We start from the raw sequence: 26,136 nt of genomic DNA on the forward strand, positions 1-26,136 counted from the left end.
AAATATTGCACTGCCATGTAAAAAATTAACCCTAGGTTCTAAATATGCCCACTGAGCTCAAATATCTAAGACTGCAGAATATTCTTAAAGGTTCCAGAATACCAAAAGTAGTCAGTAATTACTAGCAACTGACAAGATAGCATCTGAGGTTAAATTTGGCTCAACCCAGAGAGACAGCATTCTTGAATATATTATTTTAGAAAATGAACACAGAGCTGGAAACTTTCACCTGCTTCTCCTAAAAGGATGAGAGAAAAATAGTAAAAATTAAAAGCAACAAGCTATATAGACCAGAATTTATCAGATCACTATCTCTTCTAGTCTGCATGTAGAGCATAAATGCTCCTTCATCCCTACCACATGATGTCACAGCACCCCAGTCAGCTTAATTAGACCAAATATATGCAGGTGACAACAGGCACAACCTGGAACCTTCTTTGGGGCACAGTGAGGTCAAAGAGGTAAACACTGACAAAGGTCCACATGGAAATAAGTGAAGTACATTCAGCCTCGCTTGGCAGAGCAGCTTTCCATCAGAACACAGGAGGAGAATTAATTAAAAAAAAAAAACAACACACTTTTACTAAGTGCTCGCCACAACAGATTGTATTAAAACTACAGCTGACCTCAAAATCCTTTCATTTCAGGAATACTATACTAGTCTTTCAACTGGACAGTGAATTTTGCTTAAACAATGGGATGAACAGGGACCTGAAGCATAAAAATAGTGAATCAGGCCAAAGACTATGTTTAATTTAATTATCTCCAGAAATGATAACTGAGGGAAATTCCTGAACTGTTCCAAAAATGCAGTTTTCTTTTCCAAGATCACAAAGATAGCCCAGCTGCAACTTTTCAGATAAGGTCTGATAGCACAGAGTAACCATATCTGCAGTTCACATTTAATGAAAGCAGCCAGAAGAGAAGAAGAACAGAACTGATCAGGTAATGCAAGCACTAAGCAGCAGCATAAATCTATGTTCAGAAATACATCCAGTTACTGACATGGTAGAGGAGAATGGGTAGTAAGTACTGAAAAAAAAGTGTAGAGAAAAGATTGAACCAAGTAACAAAGCACAGCTGGAAAAATTCTACTTCCATGGCCTTCCTTCCCTTTGTTGGAAGGATTTGGACTTCAAAATAAAGCAACATGGCCTCACAACTGTGCAGAAACAGTCAGAAAAAGCTTCAACATTTTTGGAACAACTCTTTGTACTGAAGTTTTTGAGTTTGTAGTCTCAAAAATAATATACATATGGAAAAGAAGTATCTGTTCAAACAAGGAGATGGAACCAGGCTGCAACACAGGAATTAACTAGTGCTATGAGAGCAATGCTCACTATTTTGAAACACTTGCCTGATTTTGCTTCAGGACAGACACTTGTTTCTGGAGACAGATGTTTTCCTCTTCAAGCTCAGTGTAGTCTTGCAGCAAACGGGCTTCTCGGAATTTATATTCCTTAATATCATCTCGCAGGCGGGCCCTTTGGATCTCCACATTCTGATTGGCCTGGAAAAAAACAAACCCCAAAGTGAGGGTGATTTGGTCTGCCACAATAACATTTCAAATGTTCATTTTTCCTTATGTGCATTAATCAATTAGATTTTATTCAAACAGAAACTCTTCCCCCAGTCAATAAAATTATAGAAAACCCAGTCACAGTAGCTAGATTTTGTTTTCTTACCTCTCTTACAAATTTTCTCTCCACCTTTGACTCAAAAGTTAACAAGCAAGCAGGTAAATCAGCATTCATACCTATGTTGTCTCACTGACTGTAAGCAACAGATGAAGTTTTGCCAGATTGGAAGTCAACGCCTGCCTCCATCAACACTTAAATGAGAGGGGTTTTCACAAGAGAAGGAGATGCAGATGACTCCAGACAATTCAATTATTTAGGTTACAGTCCACATAAATTCAGATTCCTTTAATGTTCTCTATATTGTTAGAAATAAGAAAGTCAGCAATAATACCTGCACCAATGGATAAATTAAGGTCCAAGTCCCCTTATGAATGTGCTGCAGGAACACACAGAAATAAAGCACAGGTATCAACTGGCACTGACAGAGAACTATAAGATAAATGAAACGTTTGTGGTGAGAGCATATGCCAAGACTTGTATCTGGCATGTTCTGAACACAACCTCAGAACTACCTGCAACTGTAAGACAAATTAATTTACAGTTGACTCTCATGTCAGATAAACATTAGACTATATAAACTTGCCTGCTTATTTTTAGCAACAAAGAAAAGAGCACTAATTCCCAGCACACTGAGAAGGAAAAATAAATATTAATCACTGAAAGGAGACGCTACAGTACAATAATGCAAGTGAGACTCTGCCAAGCGTGCATCACATTTCTCTATTGATTCTCAACCACAGCAGTGCATAATCCAGACAGTTCTTCCAATACAGATGTTTTTTGCTTTGTGGTTAGAGAATGTTACTGCAAAACCCAGCCTAGGCTAAGACTCACCCTGTGATTCCACTTGGAAGCTTCCTGGCAGTTTCCCTCAGCTTCTAACAAAACAAAACAAAACAAAAAAGCTGGAGTCTAATGAAACCTTAACTGCACAGTCTAGGTTCAGAACCAAAGCTGCAGAATTATTTACCCAATTAAATGTTCCTGAAGTTTCCAAGTTTCTGTGAGCTGGTATTGGCTCTACCTTTGCACAAACTCAGAGCTACAGCAAACCACAGCATGGCAGCTGACATGAATTCACGTCCTAAATTCCTCTTTGAGAGCTGAGACCTCTCACCTTTGGCAGAAAGAGCCCCCAGCCCGATAATCCCAACAGTTGAACTGTTAAGATTGCAAAAGGCCTTCGCATCAGTCCAAGTTTCACACAAATTAGGAGCTCTTCTCTGTAATTCTCCCCATTCCTGAGTAAGGGAAACGCAGTGGCAGACCTCCCACAGAGCTTCTCTCCCCAACCACCATTCAGGTTGCTTTGCTTCTGTTTGTCCATGGATGACCTAATCTCTGCAGAGGTCAATGCCTGGAAAAATTATTGGAGCCATTCTTGTTTGGATAAAGAAGGGTTTCTGTCCAATCCTGTCCGTTTAATTCAGAGCAGCATTAAGAGCTCATTATTTAATGTGAAAGTATTGTGCTCTGTCTAGCATGTTTAAAAAAAAAAAAATCACTCTTTCAGTACATACAGGAAGGGCAGATTTAAAAATAACTCCCTTGTTTCCTGAGCAGAGAAGGAAGATATAACCAAGATTAACTGTCTGTTTAGCTCACTGTACCTTCACTCTGCTCATAGCATTTTCTTGTCAGATAAATGTGCGTGCTTGCAAGCTGCAAGGTTAAATCAGTGCAATGCTATTTCACATTATAGTGAAGATTTCTTTTTAAGCAGATTTTTATATTATCTGTATGTCAAACAGTATTCACGTATTTAAAGACATGTAGATTGCACAGCTTCTCACAAGTGTTGTTTTACATTCTTCAAGTACACAGAAAAGGTGAGATGACCTAGAGATAAATTTAAACCAGAACCTTTCTGTGATTACAGCATTTCTTGCTGCTGCAGTGCCTTGGTGAATCCTTCCTTCCTCCTGTGCCCCAAACAATACTAGGGAATACTAGGCTAGGAGACATGAGGGAGCTGGAACACGAGGGCATGCCTGGCTAGGCTCCTAGATATACAAAAAGTCATATCTCCACCCTAAGCAATTTACAAAGCACCACTATCACTATGTGGATGCTGATGGCCATAAAACTCTGCTGAGTGTCTGCCCACCTGGCAAAGCCCCTTAACTAGTTAACCCAGAGAATATTCTCCATGCACAAAAGTCTCCCCCCAGCCTGCCCAGAAATGCATGAATCACACAAACTACACCCTGAAGTGATGACACCCAAGGCTATACACCACCCTGATCCTGCTGCTAGAAAGCTTGTCTTTGGCATTTTCCTCTTAGCTTTGACTCAGAGAAGGTCTCTCAGTGGGGCCCTCAAATCAGCTCAATGGAGCTGCTTAAATCTGGCAAGAGCAAACTGCAGCCAGAACCAGTTCCTCTTCTTAGAGGCAGAGAAAGGCCAAGCTGTCTCACCTGGCCACACGTTCTTTGCTTCCAGCCATACATGCAACTCTGTTACCTTATCCTGCAAGGATTCTGTACACAGAACTGGTGCGCTCTTCTTCAAACACTGCCAGGAAAACTAAGATGTTCTCAGAAGTGTTTTATAACACAAATATTTTCAAAAGAGATATTGCAAAAGACAGACCAGTATAGAAAGTCACTGTTTGCATTACTAGATCTATATGCTTTAAACAACCCATAGAAAATGTTTTTGCTATCTTGTTTATAGAACCCCACTGGAAAAAAACAGATATTAGACTAAACTTGTAGTTGAGACTCCTCTGCTCTTTTGTTACACTTCATAAGGTGACATGGAATATCTGCTAAAAAGCTGCTAAACTTCATAGGCCTTGGTGCTATTACTGACAGAGGCTGATGCAAACAGGGAAAGGAAAGAGAAAGAGCACTGCGGTCACTCAGAAGCAGAACAGCATTTTGTGTGTTTTCAAAAGCAAAGCCAAGCTTTAATCCTTTTTCATAAAGAAAAAATTACCAAGCCAAGAAAAGCCTCAAGAAAAATGACTCATATCCCACTCAAAGCCTCACTTCCCAGGTGCCTCTCAGGAATATCATTTTACTTTGAAATTAGGAATAAAAAAATCCTGCAGTGGTAGCTGTGGACTAAAGTACCCAAGAAGCTCAAAGCCCATCAGGACACCACTTGTCCCCTGTGATCTCACAGGAATTTGAACTATGAACAGAGGCTGCTGAGGCAGCTCTGACCAGCCACATATCTCAGAAGCACAACACAAGTCCTCCTAAATACAGGCTGAGAACATGTGTGTTGGCTTTCTGGGTTGTTCTGCAACTCATGGTAAGAGAGCTTACAGCAGATGGATAAATAGATAGATCTCTTTTGAGGTTTACCCACACTTGGACCAGTTGTACCAGCCTTATGTATTAGGAGTTACTTCAGTGAGTGAATCTGACCTGATTCACCCTTCCAAAGAAGTTGCTGGTTTTTGTTTTATTTGGGCTAGGAGAGAGGCTCTGAAGAGCTCTGATTCACATGAGACATGCCAAGTCCTTCCAAGCACAAACAGGCTGAACTCTGAAAAATATCCTGCAAGGAACAAAAATCATGAGTGTTAAGAAAGAACAGATGGAATAGGTGTAACTCACAACACATTTATCCTCCCATGGAAAGGAGAGAAATAAAGGACAGTAACAGAGAGCACACCACTCTCTGAAATATTAATGGAAGACACAGCTATATTGAAACTGCAGTAGCAAAAATGCACAAGTACCAAACTTGTCCTCGCATAACATCCCCACAATGAAGCATCTTAGCATGGGCATGTCTGAGACTTCAGCCGTGATTAGTAGGGTGGTGCCCCAGCACTAATGCACTTAACTCAAGATTTATTCATTTTTTGCAAACCATTACATTACATTAGCTTTGTAAAGTTGTGACACTAAGGATGGGTTTATTGCAACATCGAGGAAATGCCCTGCCACAGAACTTCTTTTCTGAACAATACTAGAGAAACCTGAGTTTAGTCTGCTACCACAGTGTATCCTGGGGCAGTTTGACTCTCTTAGAGCTATTCAGTCAGCACCCAGCCTTGCTGCAGCATGCATGTCCTGTTACTTAGCATGCAGTTTGCTACCAACCTGTTCAAAGCACTGCACACGATCCAAGCCCTGCCCAGATGGGTAACAGGAGGGTTAATGTCTGTGGTTGGTGGCCCAGGGCACCTCAGCTCTGGGCCCCAGCTCAGCATGGGAACCTGGCTGGAAAACACTGGCCCAAAGTTAATGATAGCATTATGAATGGCGCTGTGTAACATTATTATTACAGTCTCCCCCTTCCTTCACTGGACTGCTTGCTAAGAGCAGTTAAACTCCAGCTGCTTTTCAAATCTCAAATCTAAATGCTTGGCAGCTTTCCATGTCCTTCACTGCCACAAAGAATGTGCTTAACTCTTTGGAGGCCAGCTAACAGTCTGGGGAGCTGTCACCTCCACCCTGCAGAAGGGCAGTGAGGCTTAGCCTAGCTCTGAGGAAGGGCTGGGGAGCACAAATACCCAGAGAAGGCCCACAGCTCGGCACAGGAGTCCTGGCGGTGTGAGGAGCCGGTGCAGAAGCCACAGGGACACTAACACGGGCCCAAGGCCCCTCACTGAGTCCTGAGGAATCTCTTATTCCTCACTCAGTTCAAATACAGCTTAGCATTTTCATAATCCACTTCCAGCTCAATGATAACTTCTAATGCTTGTCTCCTCGATCAAGTTATTTCTGCTTTCAGATTTCAGCCTTCTGTCGATCATGATAATCAGTGGCCAAAACGCTCCTGCTTCAGTGGCACTGGAGGGCTGCTCCATGCTATGCTCTGTGCCGCTCACACCTACAACACACCAGTGCTAACCTGGCCTCATCAGAAACATCCACAAACCACATACTTTCAATAATCCAAAGCACAAGCTTCTCCTGTTAATTAAAGCCTTCCCTCCTCTGTTACAAGGTCTGTAGGAGGCTTGTTTCCGTTCTTACACATGACTCTTACTCCAGTATTAAAGGCCTGTTTAGAGTCTCCATTAGCTGTTCCCAACAGTGACACTCTATCAGGCAGATTCATACCAGCACACTGCAGCATCATGACAGAACTCTATGCGACTTCAGCATTAGATTCCATAGATCTGTCAGACTTGAAACAATTCACAATTAAAATAACATTAACAAAATTTTGGAAGTTAATTCAGCTAGTTCAGCTAATCAAAAGACTAGAGGATCCCTACCGTCTTAACTTGGCCACAGATAATTTATATGTAAAGTATGAGATAAAAGCATTGGCTAAATTTATACTCCTGATATTAGTGGCCTACTTTCACAGTGCTGCACCTCCTGGATGTAGAAAGTGCTTACTTCACACTACCTAATCCCACTGAGATACAATCACCTCAAAACCACTAGCTCAGATCTCCATCACTTCCTCAAACAGCTTTAATGAAGTAAATCCCAAAGGAGTTATTAATCTAAATTAATGATACCACTTTATAAGCAGCAAAGGTAATATGAAAGATTTTGCTCATGTGTGGATTATGGAAGTGGTACTCCTTTATATAAAGCACAACAAAATAAAGGAAAATGTGGTAATATTATAAAATACCTACAGAGGCCTTAAGGGTAAAGTATGTGAGTTACCACTTGCTTTTGGAAGCAGCAGCCTTGCCGCTGCTCTATGGAGCATCAGAAGCACTCAAGCATTCAGCAGCAGGGAGCTGTGCCACTGATAGATACAGTAAGCTTTACACTGCAATTTTGGATAAAAGCATTTTCTTAACCCTTCTTTTTCCTGTGCAGCATGTGCTAACAGCACAGTCCCACCGGGCTTTGGCCATGGTCTTCATCTGGCCTCAGGATCCTTCAGCATTCCCAGATCAAAGTGTTGAGGCACAAGGACTACACAGATGTCTCTAGTGCATTTTTTTATTTCATTTTTTATTTTATTTTTTTAAACCACGGGCAGAACATCTGGCAAGAGAAGGACCAAATGAATGCAGAAGACAAGCAAGGGTGACGTTGAGGGATCAGCACACAAATAACCTTCGTTGATGCTGCATCGCAGCCTGCATTTTTGATTTCCAAGTGATAAACTATGAGTTACCAGCAGCAGCAGCAGGACACAGGCAGCTCAGATATTCTTTCGGCAGTCTTGTTTACCACTTAGCAGGGCAGACTTTAATAACATTCAGATGACTTAATACAATTACTTCACATGTCTAATTTATGAAGTCTCCTTCCCTTTTCCCAGCTGTGCTTCAAACTGCGTGTCACAGCTAGCTTGTATTTTACAGAAATAAACAGATGTGGGGACACAGCAATTAGATCTTCAAACAATGACTAAATGCTGTTTCCAGAGATTTCTTTCGTCCCTCTCAGCTGTTATCTTACAGCTACAGAAGGCGTCAAAAAGCCCAAAGCACCACCAGGTCAGACATTCTGAAAGTATTTAAGCCACAGCAGCCTCTTCCTTGCAGGACATATTTCAGATGGAGCAGCAGAATACAATATGCTAAAGTGTGATCCCTGTAATTGGCAAGATACTGTTTGGCCTATAACCAACTCAGAAACTGTGCTCTGTGCCTGTTAGATGATCACTGACCTATAATCATCCTTTGACCACATAAGAGTGATACTTATCACTTGTATAGATCTTTCTACAAAAAGGATTATTTTCCTAACATGCAGTTTGATAAATCAAACTAAAACTGTACTGCATAAAAATCTACGGGTATGCGAACCATCGAGTCCCTCTGCCACAAAGAAAGCTCTGTTCTTTGACCCCATGCTAGTTTCTCCTCCCACAAGAGCTTTTGTCCAGGAAGCAGAGGAACTCAAATGGCTGGGATAAAACAGCTCTGTTAGAATAACCACCAGAAACATCCTTCTTTACTAGATTCTCTACTTAAAGGCAAAATACCATGACAGCAGACCATTCTTAGAAGCAGATGTCTGTGCCTGTGCTGACACTGCCAATTTTATTGCTAGTAACTCATAAACTGACCCAATAAATACTGCTCCTGGAGCTACTGTCTGTTTTCACATTGGCCACATAACTGCAACGGTATGATCTTCCTTGGCTATTCTCAAAAACTAGATCCAAACCACTAATTTAACATGTTGAAATCGGTCATTAATTTTTTTCAGTTCCTACAGCTGGGATAACAGAAAACCAAGGATACCTCTCCTGCTTCCAGACCTAAGCTACCCAACACACAGAAGCAGCTTGGATTTCAGTGCTTGAGACTTCTCAGTAGCTGGTAGTTCAGATTTTTCCTTCACATTTGGCTACATCAGAAACAGCTCAGATCAGTATGAATCTGACACACAGAGGGCGGGCAGCTTTGAGTCAAGGCCAATGCTAACTGCCCGGCATTTGTCTCGCTTGCTCTTTCAGAACAGCAGAAGACAGCTCCCTGCAAGCATAAATGCTAACAAGTAGTAGGGGTTAATGAAGTAGCTACACTTACTAACGAAATAGAAGAGAAAATTAGTTGATGCTGCTTAAAAATCTGTCCCCCTTTGTCTGCCAATGACCTGCTGGGCACGGACGAAGAGCTGGGAGGTACATGTGATGCATCCTAAACTTATTTCACCTAAAAAAAAGTCATACCAGTAAAGTACATCCAAACTAAACTTGAAAACCAAAACACAGGGTAAAAAAAAAGGAACAGATACATTTGTCGGGGCAGCAGGAGTACAGCAATGCTATTTATAATACTGCAGGCACATTCCCTGGTCAGTGCTTTGTGCTTCTGCCTGAACCACGTTCTCTCACAAGTCATGCTCTTAAAGCCAACTGTATGTGACTTGAAAATAAATCCCAACTCAATTCATCAACTGCAAAACTACCGGATTAAACCAAGGACGTTTTTTTTCCCCAAGCACACTACAGTACTGCTTTGAGGTACAGAGTAATAAGAGCTCTTATCAAAAAAAGCCAATCTGACTCAAACAAATCTTGCTTGGAAATACTGCCAAAAGCCACCTACTTTAATGGAAGCAGTGCCAAGCACAGGGAAAACAAAGCAACCTCCCTGCTTCTGCATCCTAAAATTATGCTACCATCAAACCCCAGCGGAAATTTTAACTCTCCATGGAAAAAAGAACAAGCTTCTTTAATTAACGTTTTGTAAAGCAACTTCAAGCCATTGTTCCACTGATTAGAGCACTTCCAGCTACTCCTTTAATTGTGCTTATTGATTTTTGATCTGTTAGGAGATTACAGCTGTGTATACTGGACTTTTTCCCTCCACTGCTGCTGGCCTGAAGCCCAAATGGGCAAATCCAAGGTCATAACGAAGGTCACGAGGAGCCACAACAACAGAGAAGGGCTCAGCCTGCTATTACTGCAGTGCTGATGGGCACAGAGCAATTTAATTATAATACAACAATGAGGAGATCCCTGTCAAGCCTGCTACCAGGTTAATTTCCAAACAATAGACTACACTGGAATCTTAACTGCCAATTAAACTGAAAAGCATATCTACAGTTACGTAGTGTCAGAAGAACCTACATTAACGTTTCTTTAAAACCGGAACTGAAGATATACAGTGCTCAAATGGAGCCTTCCAACTCCTGATTTTCAGCATCATTTCTGAGTCTCTAGGCAGCAGCCATTACAGCAAGAGAAATGCTGCTATTAACATCCTTCTGCTGAATATATCAGTGGGCAACAACAATAGCAGAATCACGAGCAGATGCCTCCTTGAATACGTGCGAAGCACATCAACTGGATTTCCACAATTCCTCTTCTTTACAATGGATTTTTGTTCTGCTTCAAATGGATATAAAATGACACACGACTACTTTTTTGTAAAAAAAAACAAAAAACAAAAAACGTGAATTCTTATAATTATTTTTTAGTAAAAGAGGAAGCTGTCAGTATAAAAATCAATATCAATGAAAATCAAAAGGTGGGAAGAGAACAGCTGCCACCTGAAGCCACATGCAGTGTGCTGGGCCAACACACAGCAGCGTGCTGCTCTCATCTGCTAGCACTGCACTGACCTTCCTGCATGGGACAAGACAGGCAATGGCTGTGCCCACTTGCCCAGACAGCCCTGCCTGGGCTTCAGTCATAGAAAAAAGAGGGTGGATAAAAACACAAACCAAACAAATAAAAAAATCACTGTGACTCTTTGAATTCTTTCAGTACATTAAAGGATAAGAAATCCAGTCCTGCACACTACATTTCATGCATTCAAGTTGCTCCAAGGAGGCACCACCACTTTGCTTTTAGAAATGGAGTTTTACCTATTTGCTAACAGCTACTTTTACACTTGGAGCATGTTCAGCTGATTGCCAGCTACACGTCTCACTTCAGAGCAAACCCTTTAGGGATGTTTTAGCATTATTTAAATGTGCATCTGTATTCACAGTTCTAAAAACAGTGACAAATCAAAGAACGTTATTCTATACATATATTATATAGAGCTATATCTGGGCTCAGAAGGACCTAAAACTCACAGGTGGGAAGTCAGCTCTGCAAGAGGGAGACAGTCCCATGTGCATAGCAGGGCCAGAGAACTGCACTGTCTAGATTATCCCTCAATTTGATACACATTTTCTTATGAATGACTAATCAGGAAAATACAGCATATAATGCAAGAAAATGAAAGACAAGTAAATTTCTTCAATGTCAATTTCAGAAAAATACTTTGTTTTATATCCTTGAAGAAATAAAATCCTACATATGTTACTGAGAACTCATATTTCTTTAAAGATGCTACTTAGCGCACTGACATTACTTGTACATCAGCTATTTTTCATAACTAATGCAGACAAACACACAAAAAATGTATTTCCTTCTTGAGTTTACATAATCACAACACCTTTTGCTTCCCTGGGAAAGAATTGCTCATTTATTTTTCATCTTCTGCATACTCGGGCATGGCTGCCTCATGATTTAACAACCAAATCAGTCAGCTATGAAATCTTCTTTGGTGCCACTAAAATACAGGAGGCATGAAAGATCAGAAGGCATAGCAATTAGCAATTGCTCAGAACCAATTACTCCTTCCAGTGACTCTTCCAGGCCACAGGAGCTGCTGAGCTAGCTAATAACAGCATTAAAACTCATCATCTGTAACCACCCTGCTGACCTGTCTCAACAGATCATACACCAGAAAGTGTCAAAACCACTTGTGTCTGCTCCAGCAATTCCAGGTGTATCACACGTCACTCCAAAGCCAACTCGCTTTTTTGAGAGTGTCCTGAGAAGACCTGAAAGGAACGACAGTGTCCCACACGTACTTCCAACTGATCCAAGGCAACATCTGCTTTCATACCACACCATCACTACTGATGGAAGCAACTCAAGTGGAGCTGCTGCCTGGTTCATTTAACCACCTTCCTGTGCCACCATATGAGATTTTTTCTGCAAAGCTCCAACAACAGTGAAATTCTGTATCCTATCAGGTAGCTACATAAGAGCAGATAACTTTTCCAACCCACCTTTACTAGCAAGTATCTGTTAGAACAAAAATTGAGATTCAGCACCATTAGTTTCCTGTCTTTTCAGCCCTTCCATAGCTTTTAAAAAAACAAAAAACGAAACAAAAAAAACACCTCTTTCTATAGTCAGGAGACATTATCAAGCAATTTCCACATTCCTCCTCTGGATTAAATCCAGAACAGATGCAATAGAAGTATTTTCTTATTCCTCTCAACATCTTGCAACTCAGGTCTCTTGATAGGCAGCAATACAGGACTTTGAAAACACACATTATAAAGGACAGATCCATCTATAAATAATAACTGCAACAAGATGGAAAAGAGCCACAGTTTTTCTTTCCTGGGTAGTCAGAAGAACTGATGGAAGGAATTTCCATTCCACCTCTGTGGTTTAAAACAATAGGTCATATTCCACTTTCAGCCCAGCACTTTCTTGCTGTTGAACTACAGAAGCATTCTTCACAGCAGAAGATGCACATCACTTCTTTGGACTAACATCAACATGAAACTTAGCTAGAGCTAAGTATGGCTACAGGGACTCGGGAAAACCACAGTGTTCACCTTGCTCACTCACTAGCTTAGAAGAGTCGTGACGTTCACATCAATTTTTCCCCCACAGAATATTTCCAGATTAGTTTGCTATTACATCTATAAATCATCACAAAAGGCTTGTGCATTCCTCCCCAACAATACCACTGGAACAACTATTTGGACTTCCGTCACTTTTTGATGCACTATACTAAAGAAAAGCCACGTCCCTCAGAATTGCTGTGCTGACTTGGCTTTTTTGCAGACCAAGAGAACCCTGGCATCTCTGTTCACACACCTTGCCTCGGTGCTTAAAGCAAGCCATCAGAAGAAAACTCAAACTGAAATGCAATATACAAATAGGCATCTTAAAAGGAAGAATTCCACAACACACATGCTCGGTTGGCGCAGATGTTTTCATTTTCACACTAAAGTTTTCATGCTCTTTCTTTGGTCCTTCTCCCCTCTTCAGCTCCACCACAATTTACTATCAACAGAATAAACAGCTAGGATTTAAAAAAGGGAAGGCAATATGAAAGAACATGTTGAGATGACAAAGCAATATGCAGTCACTGGTTGTCAGTCACCTGCAGAGAAACCCATAACTGCAGAGGTCATTATTTATCATATTAGGTTTTGATTATATATATATATTTTTTAATTTAACTTTTTTTTTTTTAATTGAGTTCAGTTTCAAAGTTTAGAATCAATCACGATGCTGATCATCAACACCAATTCATATTCAAGTAACTAACCACATCTTTCCCATTTCAGCAGAAGAAAGCTTAAAAAGTGCGTAACGTGTGAGCACACAAGGCTGAGCAGGTGAGGTGGAAGGACAAAGCACAAGGAACACTAAAACCAGCTCATCCAGGGGTTGTGTAAAGGAAAACGCAGCTCCAAGCAGATATGTCTGGGTAGCTGAAATATGACAGTATCCAGAAAGAAAAATCACCTTCAACTGCAGTGACTCACCAGGCTGGATCAAAATCTGCCAATCAGCATGCTCAGAGCAGCACTCCGTATCCATTATGGACATAATGCCACCTCTGGGGTGAGGAGCTTTTAAGCTCTTAATTAAAGTTAGGAAATAAAGACATGAGTTGTGTGCGCCTGCAGCAACTGGTTGCTTGCCTAAGCAGAGCAACCATATGGATTGATTCCAGTTCTATTATCCCACAGCCAGGACCCACAAAATTCAAGTAGATCTAGACTGGCTTGTTTCAAGACCTATGATGCTCCACCCCCAAATCCCCAACCCCCAATCTACTTTTCCGTTGCATTCCAATTACGGTTGAATCTCCCAAAACCCCACAAAAGTAACCTACACTTTCCAGAAAGACTCATAATAAGATTTCTCATTTCCTCATGAATTTCACTACCAAATATTATCCATGTAACTATCCTCTAAACAAGTAAAATCACTTCTAATTTTCAATTTCACCATGTGAAATACATCAAGATTAAGATGTGGGCTCTTAGATAACTTTCTCTTCTGGCAGGAAAACCTACACCTGATTGTCCCAGGGCCAGGAGAGACTAGCACAAAGTGCTACAAAGGAAGGTGCAAACAAATCTGATGAGTAATAACTGTGGATTGTTTACCACATCCATTTGTGGTTTACAGTCTACGTAACTCTTACTCACTCTACTTTTAAGCAATGATCTGAGCTCTTAATACAATCCTTTCCTCTATCTGTACCAATGGTAGTCCAGTTGAGCTATAGATTTCATGAACAATTACATTGTTCAATGAACATATCAGTGATTATTTCTCATCAGAAACAGGCAATGTCAATCCTAAAGCAATAAAAAGTGAACGGTACCTTGAGAAAATAAGTTAATCAACCTGTGAAAAAGTAAAAAACATTTTCATGAGGGAGAACACAATATAAAACTTTACCGTTACTCCGTTAATCCAGAAATCTGGATTTACCATATTGTTGAAGTAACAGCTTTGGCTGAAATGGATGCCTTGCTGAAATCTCAGGAGATGCAATCCATTTTGTCGGTGTGAAGCAGGTATCGATCAACTCAACAATCTTCCTCATTTTGCTTACACAGCATAAGAAAACACAACCACAATATCAACTGTGGCACACATTTTTCACCTTCACTTACCTCTTTCAGTTCCTGTGCAACAGAATTAAGGCGTTCATTTTCAGACTGGGTGTTGGCAAGGACATTTTTGAGCTGCTTCAATTCTGTCTGCAGCTCCATAACCTTCTTCATGTAGTACTCTTCCTTGGTAGCCGATTCCTGAATCAAGGTCTCCTCTCTACTCTCTCCATCTGCTGCTACCTTCTTGTGATTGGTATGGGCCTGCCCAAAAGCCTAGGACAGTAAGAAAAATCTTTTGTTAGTAAAACTAGAACTTTGCATAATAGTTTCCTTTTTAAATAGCTGGAACTATTTACCCCATGTTTCTCTCATATAAGACAATGCAACTTTTCTCCTACACTCTCCCAGGATTAGACACTTAAATGCTATCGAGTGTCTAACAGAGCTCTTGGAAGTAACATGCAGCACCCAAACAATGGTTTACAATGCACGGGATTGTTACATAAGAAGAACTCCACAAAAACTCCTGTAGGAAGGAACAACCATCTATAGACTTAAGTCTGAGGTTAAAGCAAGACTTTGGTTTTCAGCAAGACAGTGATGACTAAAAATTCCACATGTGTGTATCTCCATAGTTGGGTCAGACTCACTTCTATGAAGACTGAACCACTGACAACAGCCTGTTCCTTGCTTCAGGCAGGGAGCACATCTACCCTTTCTGATGCAGCTACAGCAAAGAAACCTACCACCATCCTCCATTGCTCACCACTGGAGATGACCATCCTTCCAACCTGCTAACACTCATCTCAGGCAGAAGCGAGCCAGGCTAGCAGACTGCTGCGTGACCAGGTTAAGCTAACCTGGGTCAGCCTGGATGAAGTAGGTCAGCACATGCTCACCCTGCCAGCTCTGCTGGCTGCACTCAGAGCTTTTATCCCTAGCAGTGTGCCAGTGAAGGGGCTTAGAGGCGGGTCAGAGATCTAACCTCTTCAGAAAGGCATGCATCCTTTCAGATCTGACTTGTTTTGTGTGTCTGTGTTTGGTTTATTTGTGTTGCTTGGTGTTTCTTTCTTTTTTTTAAACCTGCTTAATTCTTGAGATTCATTTTGTTTGAAACTCTCTACCAGGCAATACTCCAACAATAGCATTGAACACATAAGCAAGCACTTGTACAGATGGACACCCCATCCAGTGGGCTACAGCATTAAACAACTGCCATCAGTGGCTTTCACTAATAAATGTTATAAAGCAACGAGTTTAACATTTCAAGCAGGTACATATATTTAACAGTTTGCCTGGCACACAGATCAAAGTCAATGAGACTAATTAACAGTATCTTAACGCTGCAGCACACGTGTACCACAAGCCAACCCAAGATGCCCTCAGAGCCTTCAGGTATCACAGCATCCTTCAGGATGCTGCTGCTCATATGGAAGGTTTTCGTGGTCACCATTAATGCTGGGCATTAAGCCAGGTCAAGGACAGATCAGTATCTCCTAAAACTCCTTGTTAGTCATGTGTTACATTTACAGTTAATCATATTTTGCTAGCTCTTCAGAAATATACTGTCAACACACCTAAAAAAAATCTGCTTTGAACAGAAGCAGATTTCAGCACTTCATTACTTCTGTGTATTAGACCAGATGCATTAATGGTAATTACTGAATAGTCCAAAGCTGAAACAGATGATCAAGTATGCTGGCTTTGCCTACAGTTAGAGATACCCATATACTGCTCCTTCAGATACAATTTTATCTCAGGTAAGCAAATCAGAGAAACAGGAAACAAATATCCACTGAAGAAATTGTATAGTCAGATTCACTGAGATGACCCAAGGGAAATTAAAAAGCGTCACATTTCAGACAGAAAGTAAAGCACCATCTGTGCAAGTCCTTGTCAAATGAGTTTCAGCAAAGCAGCTTAAAAGCCTAATACCTAAGATCTCCATAAATGTTAAAGGGATAGCAGAAACATACAAGGCCCTCTTAAAAGACGCTATCATTTTTCCATAAAGAATTAATGTTCATTTTCTATGGACATACATTTATTTCAAATCTATGAGACAGAGAAAGGCACTCTGGGCATCCATTTGCCTGATGAAGTGGCATCATTTTCTTGTGGGTGAAGTGCCACAGCAGAGCACACTGCAGGTTCAGGGTACTCAAAGGCACATCTGATCAGCCAGACGGCACAGATTCTGAGCATGATTCAATCAAGTAACTTTGCAATTCCTCTAGAGGAGACAAATTCTTGAGAATAATGACTAATTTACTCTTACAACTTTTGATGCAGATGCTAAGCCTTGGGTCTCTCTAACAGCTGAAGAGGATTTCATCATTATGCAGAAGCCACTGCTGCCAGTGATTATTTGAACACAGAAACTGGCATAGCAGATGAGATTTTTATTTAATCCAATATCCTGTCTCCTATAAAGGCTCGTGCCAGATGCTTCAGAGAAAGGTGCAAGAAACCCTGTAATCTCACAGAGTTGGGGATTGCCTTAAGCCTTGAAGCAGAAGGTTTAATGGAAGTTTGGTTTAACTATTAACATTTAGTTATGATTGTAAAACATGTTTTTATGCATTGTTGGTTCCTAACATCCTACAGCAGTAAGTTCTGTATACTAAATCATACTCTAACAAGGCAGGTTTTTTTTTGTCATTTTGCAGTAAAATAGAACATCTTTTTGTACTGGGACCTGAGAGTATGTTGTTCTTCTACAATGCTTCCATCTATTCCCCAGTGAAGCTGAGGTGAAGCTCAGTGAGCTATCGTAACTTTTGTATTTAACAGATTTTCCATGCCTGTTGGACTCCCATTTTAGGAAGTGCCCTTTATTATGGCTTGTCCTGAATGGCAAGATTAGCTGAACCAATGGGAACTTCCAATACCAACTTGCTTTGACCAACTGCAGAAATATGCCCAGCCAGTGACCGCTGTGGCAACGCTGTACTGTATGAGACAGATAAATATTGAATTCAGGCAAAAGACTCAAGGATCACCACTTCCAAAGGATGTCAGTGCTCATCACGGGCCGCCGTTATTCCTGCACAAGGTAGTTGTTTGCTGTCATGCAGGAAGCCTGTACTATCATGCTGGACAAGTTAGCAGGCACCTTTGTTACAGCTGTGGCCAACAGAGCAGGCAGCCTGGAACAACTCCATCTGAGTAGATTTATAAAGGAACAATTCAAAACCACCACCCTCTTAACCATACTTCATCATCTCTGAATGTACTTTGAAACAACCCAACGCATTCACGTTACCACTCATTTTCATAATTGTAACAACCTGTGCAGAACAGGAAATTTAACCTTAACAAAATTGTCCAAAATTACAGGGCAATGCAATTACCTTCCATGGCTACAGTCCGGGTCTGTTTAAAATCAAGCTATTAAAAGTCAAACTGACTTAACTGATATGCACGAAGCCTATAAACCTTCACATACCCAGAGGTCCTGCATCTGCCCAACTCCTTTTGCTTTGTTTTAGGATGACAGAAAACAAAGAAATATAGTTCATGTCTCTTTACCAGACTTTTGTAAGCCCTCTCCTACCAGAGAGAAACACCACTCACTTCACAACCACACCCTATTTGTGTCATTGCTTTTTGGCAGTACAGACATTTGTCAATGACTGTTTTGAAGAATGAAGTATAGGAGGAGTAACGTTTCATCGAAAACCTCAACTGAACACCTGAAGAACTCACTAAGAATTGCAGCCATTGCCATTGAGCTAGACTGATGTGCTAAATTCAGAAAAACGAGATCAAATATCCCATCACTTTTATTGTTCTGCTACTCTTTTGTATATATTTTAATAAAAAGCATTAAAAATGAGTTTTGTTGCTTGAAATACATTAAATACATGCAAAATTGCATAGCTAACAGTGATGACTGTGAAAAAAATGGTGTTTCATAGCTGAAAATTTGTTCAATATAACAGTATTATTGTGCTCTTTGTATCTGTTGTCATTTCTGTGAAATTAAACAGGAGGCATTACTTTTGGAGCTACCTATGTATATGTGGCCCAAGATAATCCCTCTTGAATCAGCACGGCCCAGGCAAGCCAAAAGGTTGGACACCCACGCCCTAAGGTTTGTATCACTACTCATCTCTGGATGAACACAACATACAGCCCAGCTGAGGCGCTCTCATGCCCATAGGGCAGCAAGGAGAGCATGCTGAACCCTTAGAAATGCACCAAATTATTCTGATGGGCAGAATGGGACTAGATAGTAAGACAGCTCCTAATAATGCACTGCTGAAGCTGTGGATCAATAGAAATCCTGCCAGGTTGTCCCTTGTGAAGCTGCCATGCCCCATCAGCCACACTCATGTGCGTGGTCCTTCAGCCTGCTTTCCCAGGCACCCCAGGGAACACTGCCTGAAGGCTAATTAGGGCAGCACTGAAGCAACTGGGAGTTTTACTGTAACGAGCTGATGAAGGTGTACCAAAATAACTACCATCGATTGAAATGCTATTAAATCAAATCTCGTGTTTGTCAGCATTACTTACATCAGAAGACTCAAGGCAATTAGAAGACATTCACTACGACATTCTTAAATAGCTTAGAAGACCTAATTGTTAAAAATTGAGGAGATTGCTGCAAATTTAATCTTCAGCTAACAATGCCTTTAAACTCAAGGACTCAAAACACTCCACAGTACTTATAAATGGGAAAAAGAATTTGGATAGCAAACAGATGAGGCAGACTCACACCAAAAAACTCAGATGTTACATAAAGTGACCCAACCCAGATCAGACGAAGTGCTGGACTGAAGTCCACTTAAATTGGATTTAAAGAACCAATTCCAAAAGACACACAGTCAAAGATGAAGTTTCATCTAAATTTAATCATTACACATGTTTGTCAGCACATTCTATGAAAACAAAGCTCTGAAAAGTATTCCTGATGCCTCGAAGATTAGGAGTACTAGCTAAGGTATGAAGTACTTCTTAAAAAGGCGGGTTAAGATTTTCCAAAAGCTCTTTCATGCAGAAATGTTCACTGATCACGTGAAACATGAAGAATCCCTGAAACAAACCACTCAAAGAGTTCCAAACGCTGCGCTCCCCTCACAACAGCCACTGTGATGCAGGAGATACAAAACCTGGTCTCAGCCATGCCCAAAATCCAAGCAAAACTCTCAGTTTTGTGGAAACTCAGAACTGTGCTGCTTTGTTTGCAGCTCAGACCAGCTAGCCCAGAGCTCTACATAGCCAGAAGCAGGGCCTAAAGATCATTAAATTCAGCTAGAGTATGCTTCCCTACTTTCTGAGGCTTCCTGAACTACCCCACTGAAAACAAGATACTCCCTGACTGCCTGGAGCCCGGCTAGTTTAGCATGCCAAATCTGAGAGCCAGAGCAAACCCATTATCACCTCAAATACACTACTGACTGCTGCTAAGAAGCACTGCCCTCAAAAGCCAGCTGAGTTCTGTGGCTTCACACAGTGGCCAGGTTGGAAGGGATCTCAACGATCATGAATCTCCAACCTTCCCACCACGTGCAGGGCCGCCAACCTCCACATTTTATACTAGATCAGACTGCCCAGAGCCCCATCCAACCTGGCCTTGAACACCTCCAGGGACGGGGCATTCACAACCTCTGTGGGCAGCCTGTTCAGCACCAGCTGCAGTGACTGTTCCAGGCTTTGGACACATCCATACTCTGCCTCTGCAGGCCCTGCACTTCATCTGCGCCCATCTTCATCTAGTACACAAGTCTAGGCACATGCTGAACAAGTAAGGGAAAGAGAAGAAAGCCTCAGAGCTGCTTAAAACAGATGTACTGCCAAGGGAAGAGTCACTGAAAAACCCCTGGAGATGTTACAGAGGAACAAACAGCAGAATCAACAACTCCCTCAGTCAAAGTGATGGGGAGTTTCCTGCGTGTAAGTGAGCACTCAAGACTGAAAAAACAACAGAGATATCACAGTGAAGGAACTTTGTAAGATAAATTGCACACATTTATGTGTCATCATTGGTTACTAAAGTATACCGAAACTCTGCCAAGATAATAATAAAAAAAAAGCTTATAAAAATACATGGTTTGAAGGATTAAGAAAAAAGGAGGAAAACATTAATGGGGCTCAGGGCTCCTTAATACAAATCAGCATCTGGACAGTATGTGTCATCCTTGTAACACGTGCAATTTGACTTCAGACAAAGAAGTCTTTCTTCACATTTCTAGCAAGCCAAAGAACTTGAATAAACAAATGCACAATGCAGGAAATATATTCTGCTAGTATAATTCTTCAGTTTGGAAACACAAGTCAAAGTGACTTTTTCTTTTGAAGAAAAGTTTACCTTTTTCTTTAGTCAGAAATATGTCACATCCTTTGATGATTAGGACATAAATAGTTAAGAATTAACAAAAGGGAAAATGGGCATATCCAAAATGCTGCAAGCATCAAAAACAAGGGTCAGAACTTCAAAGAGATGTGAGTACTTGTTGAATCAGACTATACGTAGCCTAGATCCACGTACGGTGCCTTGGTTATCATTCTGAGACAGCAATAGCAAGCTCACCAACACCTCTTCACACGCAGCATGTTAAATGACCTTTTGGTCCTTTTTAAAACTGTCTGCTGTTCCATCACAGCTCTGAAGCAGGCACACAGCTTATTCTTTGAATACATGGTTCTCAGTCTACAAAGGACTCCTCACAACATAGCATAGGAAACTCCACATGTAACAGTGAATTGCTTTTAACGCTTTTGAACAAATGCTAGACAGAGATATTTTCGTCCTTTAAGTGGCTTTAGCACTGTGCTCAAGCTGCATCAGTTCTGGGAGGGAGTTGGAGACTCCCATTCTCCTCCTGGGCACATTAAGACAGGAGCTCACAATATACACACACCATACTTCCTGGGAGGTTATCACACTTCCCTTTCTCAGCAACTTTGTAATGTCAAACTTGTATTCAATGAACCCAAGCTTTGAGGTTTTTTTTCAGAATTTTCTTCTTCATCCACAGGAAGAAAGAAGGAGAGAGGCCCTGGTGATCAGGACAGTAACACATCTTCCACTGAACAATACTTTTCTATTACATTTTCAGACCGTGTACCAGCTCTATTTCCTTAAATTAAAACAATTAAAAGGGCAAAGAAAGAGGATGAGAGGGTAAAATACAGGTAAAACATCTTTCTTTCTTTTTTACCAAGCACAGTTACTCTTAGTTTGCAGATTTCTAAGTTGGCAAAGACAGCTGTTGAGCAGACGGCCCAAGGCATGGTGGGTTCATTTTTTTTTTATTTATCATTACAATATTTACTAAAGTTTTAGGTGTTTCACAATCAAAGCATGGAGTTAAGAATCAGTGTTGACAAACAGGTGAAGAACACCAAGAAGAAAAAAACAGGCAATGTTGTTTCTGCTCACAGTGAGCAGAGCTAGGATTTGATCCAGCTGGAATATCCAAACCTGAGGCTCTAAAGGCAGAAAGATCTACAGGCGTCAAACTCCCATTCCCAAGACAGAGCGCTGTGTGTAAGCAAGAAGCCCTGCACCCAAGGGAGAGAAGTACATCAAATGGCACTGGCACCAGCCAGTCTTCCAGTGCTGCTAAAATCAAGAATCCAAGCAAGACTCTGGACTTCAGAAACCATCACTGTTTACAAAGGCATGTTTAAGCAAACATCAGCTACAGAAAGCCTCCCAGTGAAAGGCTCTCTGAAGAAAGCTCAAGTTTTGCCCCAAGTGGTTATAAATTCCTACCAAAGAAAATATCAAAATCTCCTACGAAACCCTAGAACAAGAACCAATGGGATAGAAAGACCCCAAACCTTGGAGAAGGCATTCAGGTTTGACAATTACAGAGAGATATAAAACTGGAAATAAAGTGTATTTTTCAGCTCTCTGAATCCAGCTGCAAGGAGAAAGTGCTGCTACTTGGATTTTGCATGCCAGAGTGTAAGACTGAGAGCAAGCAAGAAGCTTCACTAAGGTACTAGAAGACTAACAACTGCCATCCAGCTTGCCTTCTGTCTGCCTATCCATCACAGACCTGGTTAGAACCTTGAAACCTTGCCTACAGAGATCTCAAATCATCTTACTGCTGAAGTTACAAGTTACATTTTTAAGCCTTTTTGTAACAGGCCAAATTTCACCTCAGGCTTTTACTGAAAGCCACAGCTTTCCGTGCCCATTTCCAGTACAGCTGCCATGGGAGCAAGACCACCCAACCTGCACAGCCCGGGCACCCCATGCAGATGGGTCAGGTGCTGCCTGCTTCATCATTAGTTTTCAAAAGAAAAACATAAAAAAATCCAAGCCATTTCATAATTCACACCAACCAGCACCTGCAAGCTCCAGCTTGCTTCAGAGATGACAAAACTCTTTGAAAATGCTATTACTGCAGTTTTCAAAATTACATACTATATGGTGGGGGAAATTAAGTCTCTAGAGTGCATAAATCCAGAGGAGCCCATCCTTGCTTTGCTCCCAGAACTCCTCAGTTTATACTTCTTTGTTCTGTTGGTTACTTCGCTATCTGGAGGGACCAGATTGTTTTACTCACATAAATACAGAGCTAGGACTGCAGACACGGCTGTATGCTCTCTGGTTATCACAGGTTTCCAGCCAACATTAATGTTCGGTATATAAGCTTCAGGTAAGATCCACAGCATACAAATAACAACTCTCTTGCAGACACTGCCCGTTTTTGATATTGAATTTTGAAGATGGTTCTTCGTGAGCCTAGCATGATACCAAGGGCTGTCAAAGACCAGTGGAAATCCTATCAGTTACCTGTAACTGAAAAACGAAAGAGGAAAAGGCAAATGAAAATGGCAAAGGAAAAGAAATGGTAGCCTCAAGTGAATGTTCAACCACCAGCCCCTCAACTAAAGAGTCAACATGCTGGTAGTGTATTTGCAGTAGGGAAATTTACATTTTATATCCAGTTTGGTATGAAAGTGATGTGCACTTCTCAAGAACTACAAATCTGGCTTTTTTAAAAGTCTAACAGATAAGGGAAAAAACACGCATCTCAAAAACATTAATAGCTCATTGTCACAGGGCACCGGATCTGGTCACCGAGATGAAAACACCAACAAGACATTGGCCATTTTAGCACATCAAATATGGCAACAATGTGCAAACATAAGCAAAGATGCATATATTTTGGAAAAGTTATTGAAGTTCAGGCACTGTGGCTTAAGATGGCCTTTAAGCATTAGGGATTACCGTATTGTGATGGTAACATTATTCTGCACATTCCTTATGCCTTTTTTTCAGCTACTGGCCATTGGCAGAAACATGCTGGGCTAAACAGAGGACAGATCTGATTCATTGTGGGGCAGTGCTTTATTAGACAGAAGGAACAGATGATCTTTCACGGCTCTGACACCACATACTACCACTGCAGAGTAAACTGCTTTAATCAAGCACCTACCATCCTATAACAGCCCTGTGACAGCTGCAGCAGAAAGGGCACTGTCTGCATGGCAATCTCCTGCTCAGTTCCCTCTCTCCCCAGCCTCACTCTAACTTTGGGCTTTGGAGGACTTTCACCTGCATGGCACAGCTCTACCTTCCGAAGCGCAGACCATAGCTTTTCTGAAGAGTAGTGCATAAACCCACTTGCAATCTGAGTTCCAGTCTGGCTCTCAAATTTATTCTGAAGAGCATTCCTCATCAGGAAAGCTGGCCAGGTCACAAACAAGCTAGAATTTCATTTGCAAGCACTTTGCAAACGGCACCAAGTAATACTGGTATTCGCCTCCTCCAAACTGAAAATCCCATGTTTTCAAATTTTGCTCCTAGCAGCTTCGTTTTAATTATCAATATCTATCTCATCAACATTAAACTAATCAGGAAGTGTTAATATGCATCAGAAGAATAATTAGCACTAAAAGCCACTCAAATTTTTGTTCATATTTCTGCACTGTCAGCTTCTGGATTTAATTGCAAAATCTTTGCATCAATTCAGCATGTAATTTTTTCTTCTAATCAGATTCAAAATAAAAGATGCTTTCACATGGCTTCAATGAGCACTGCACCTTTTTTGTAATAACAAATTCATTCTAACCATAATGATCTGAAACAGCAATATCAAAGTATAAAAATAGTGCTCTAAAGAGATTTTAGCATCTTTGCAAGTAGCAAGTTTAATAGAAGGAGAAGTTATACTCCTCTATGACCTGACCCTGCAAACCTACTGACTCAGTCCCTCTCGGTGCCTTCCTTCTCCATCTCCTCCTCCCACTGCCTCATCCACACAAGCGCTGTGTTCCCCCAGCTGCACCAAGGCCCACAGTGGTAGCTGGTATGCAGCAGCTGAGCCTCCTGCCCTGGTGTTGCATGAGCACTGGGACAGGGGCAGCACAGCCACTGCACGGCACCGCCCGCCCTCGTGCACCAGGCCACCCGCAGTCCGTCCCCAGCACCAGGGCATGTCTGACACTGTAGCAAGGTCACAGTGCAAAACAAACCCCACTGAGGGAAGTAAAGGAAGGGAAGAAAGGTATTTTTCTGACAATGGAGCTCTTTCACCTGGCTGATGGCAGCACTGGCACCACAGAGGGAACAGATGTCCTCTGAGATACAGGGGCCATATAGCAGAGGAGAAGTAGGGCTGTAGAGCTTCCCTGCCCCAAACCCACAGCCAAGTAGTGCCAGAGGCACAGCCATCACACAGCCAAGCAGTGGGCTCCTGCTCCTCCTGCCTGCTAGGCCAGCATGCAGCCCTCAGCATCACCAGACACACACCGGATTTAACAAGGTTTCAGTGCAGCAGGAAGAAATGCAAATGCTTGAGAAGATCACAGTGCCCTCTCTCAAAGATTAGAGGGACATTCCATAGATGATTTAGAGGGGTTTCTTTTTTAAACGTTAAAAACACACCGAAGCCTATATTTAGAATCCCCTGCTTTGGTGCATTGCTGCTAGGATGAAACACGTTGATGATAAAAGCCTAATTTAGCCCGTCAGCTTAGTTAGCCAGACACTTGCAGAGTTCTGAGGGCTAAATGCAGACATGGATAAATCAACAGTTAAGCAGCAATTCTGCTGCACTGGAGGCAGCTGGGAAGGGGCTGTATAGCCACCTCATCACCCTCAATAAACATTCCATTGATATGATCCACAAAATAAACGAACAAATAAATAAATAAGCTTGAGGGATAAAACATAAGCTCCGAAAAGGCAGTGGAAATAGCTCAGAGCTATTTAAGACACACTCTATTAAAAAACATTAGTATTTGACTTCTTTTGTTCAAATATAAACGCTCTTTTGCGATTTAGTGCAGGATCCCCCCGAGGTGTGAATCAAGGGCTTGGAGCACGCCAAAGGAATTGCTCAAACAGAGTTTGGCTGCAGGTGTGGAAACTGCTGAAGCAGCTAAGATTCGGTTTGCTTCTTAAGTGAATTCATGTGAAAAGGTGTTACCGTGACAACCCTTGAGTCAGGAGATTTAGACATGCTCACAAGACCCAGCACGAGGAATATCGGCGGCATTTAGTTCCTCCCGACAGCCCTGCTCGCCCATCCTAC

The 26,136-nt window shown here is 41.5% G+C and overlaps 1 protein-coding gene across 1 annotated transcript in view; it reads right to left on the reverse strand.

The window, feature by feature from the left end:
* Positions 1-14,933, reverse strand: part of BICD2 (BICD cargo adaptor 2) — a 34,525-nt gene extending 19,592 nt beyond the window's left edge. The window contains exons 1-2 of the mRNA XM_010718473.3: positions 14,696-14,933; positions 1,358-1,510 (exon numbers count right to left, since the gene is read on the reverse strand). Of these exons, the coding sequence (XP_010716775.1) occupies positions 1,358-1,510; positions 14,696-14,806 (264 nt within the window). The 5' untranslated portion in view covers positions 14,807-14,933. The remainder of the gene's footprint in view (positions 1-1,357; positions 1,511-14,695) is intronic.
* Between the last annotated feature and the right edge of the window lie 11,203 nt (positions 14,934-26,136).

Source organism: Meleagris gallopavo, chromosome 14 (assembly GCF_000146605.3).
Source record: "Meleagris gallopavo isolate NT-WF06-2002-E0010 breed Aviagen turkey brand Nicholas breeding stock chromosome 14, Turkey_5.1, whole genome shotgun sequence".
Taxonomy (NCBI): Eukaryota; Metazoa; Chordata; class Aves; order Galliformes; family Phasianidae; genus Meleagris; species Meleagris gallopavo.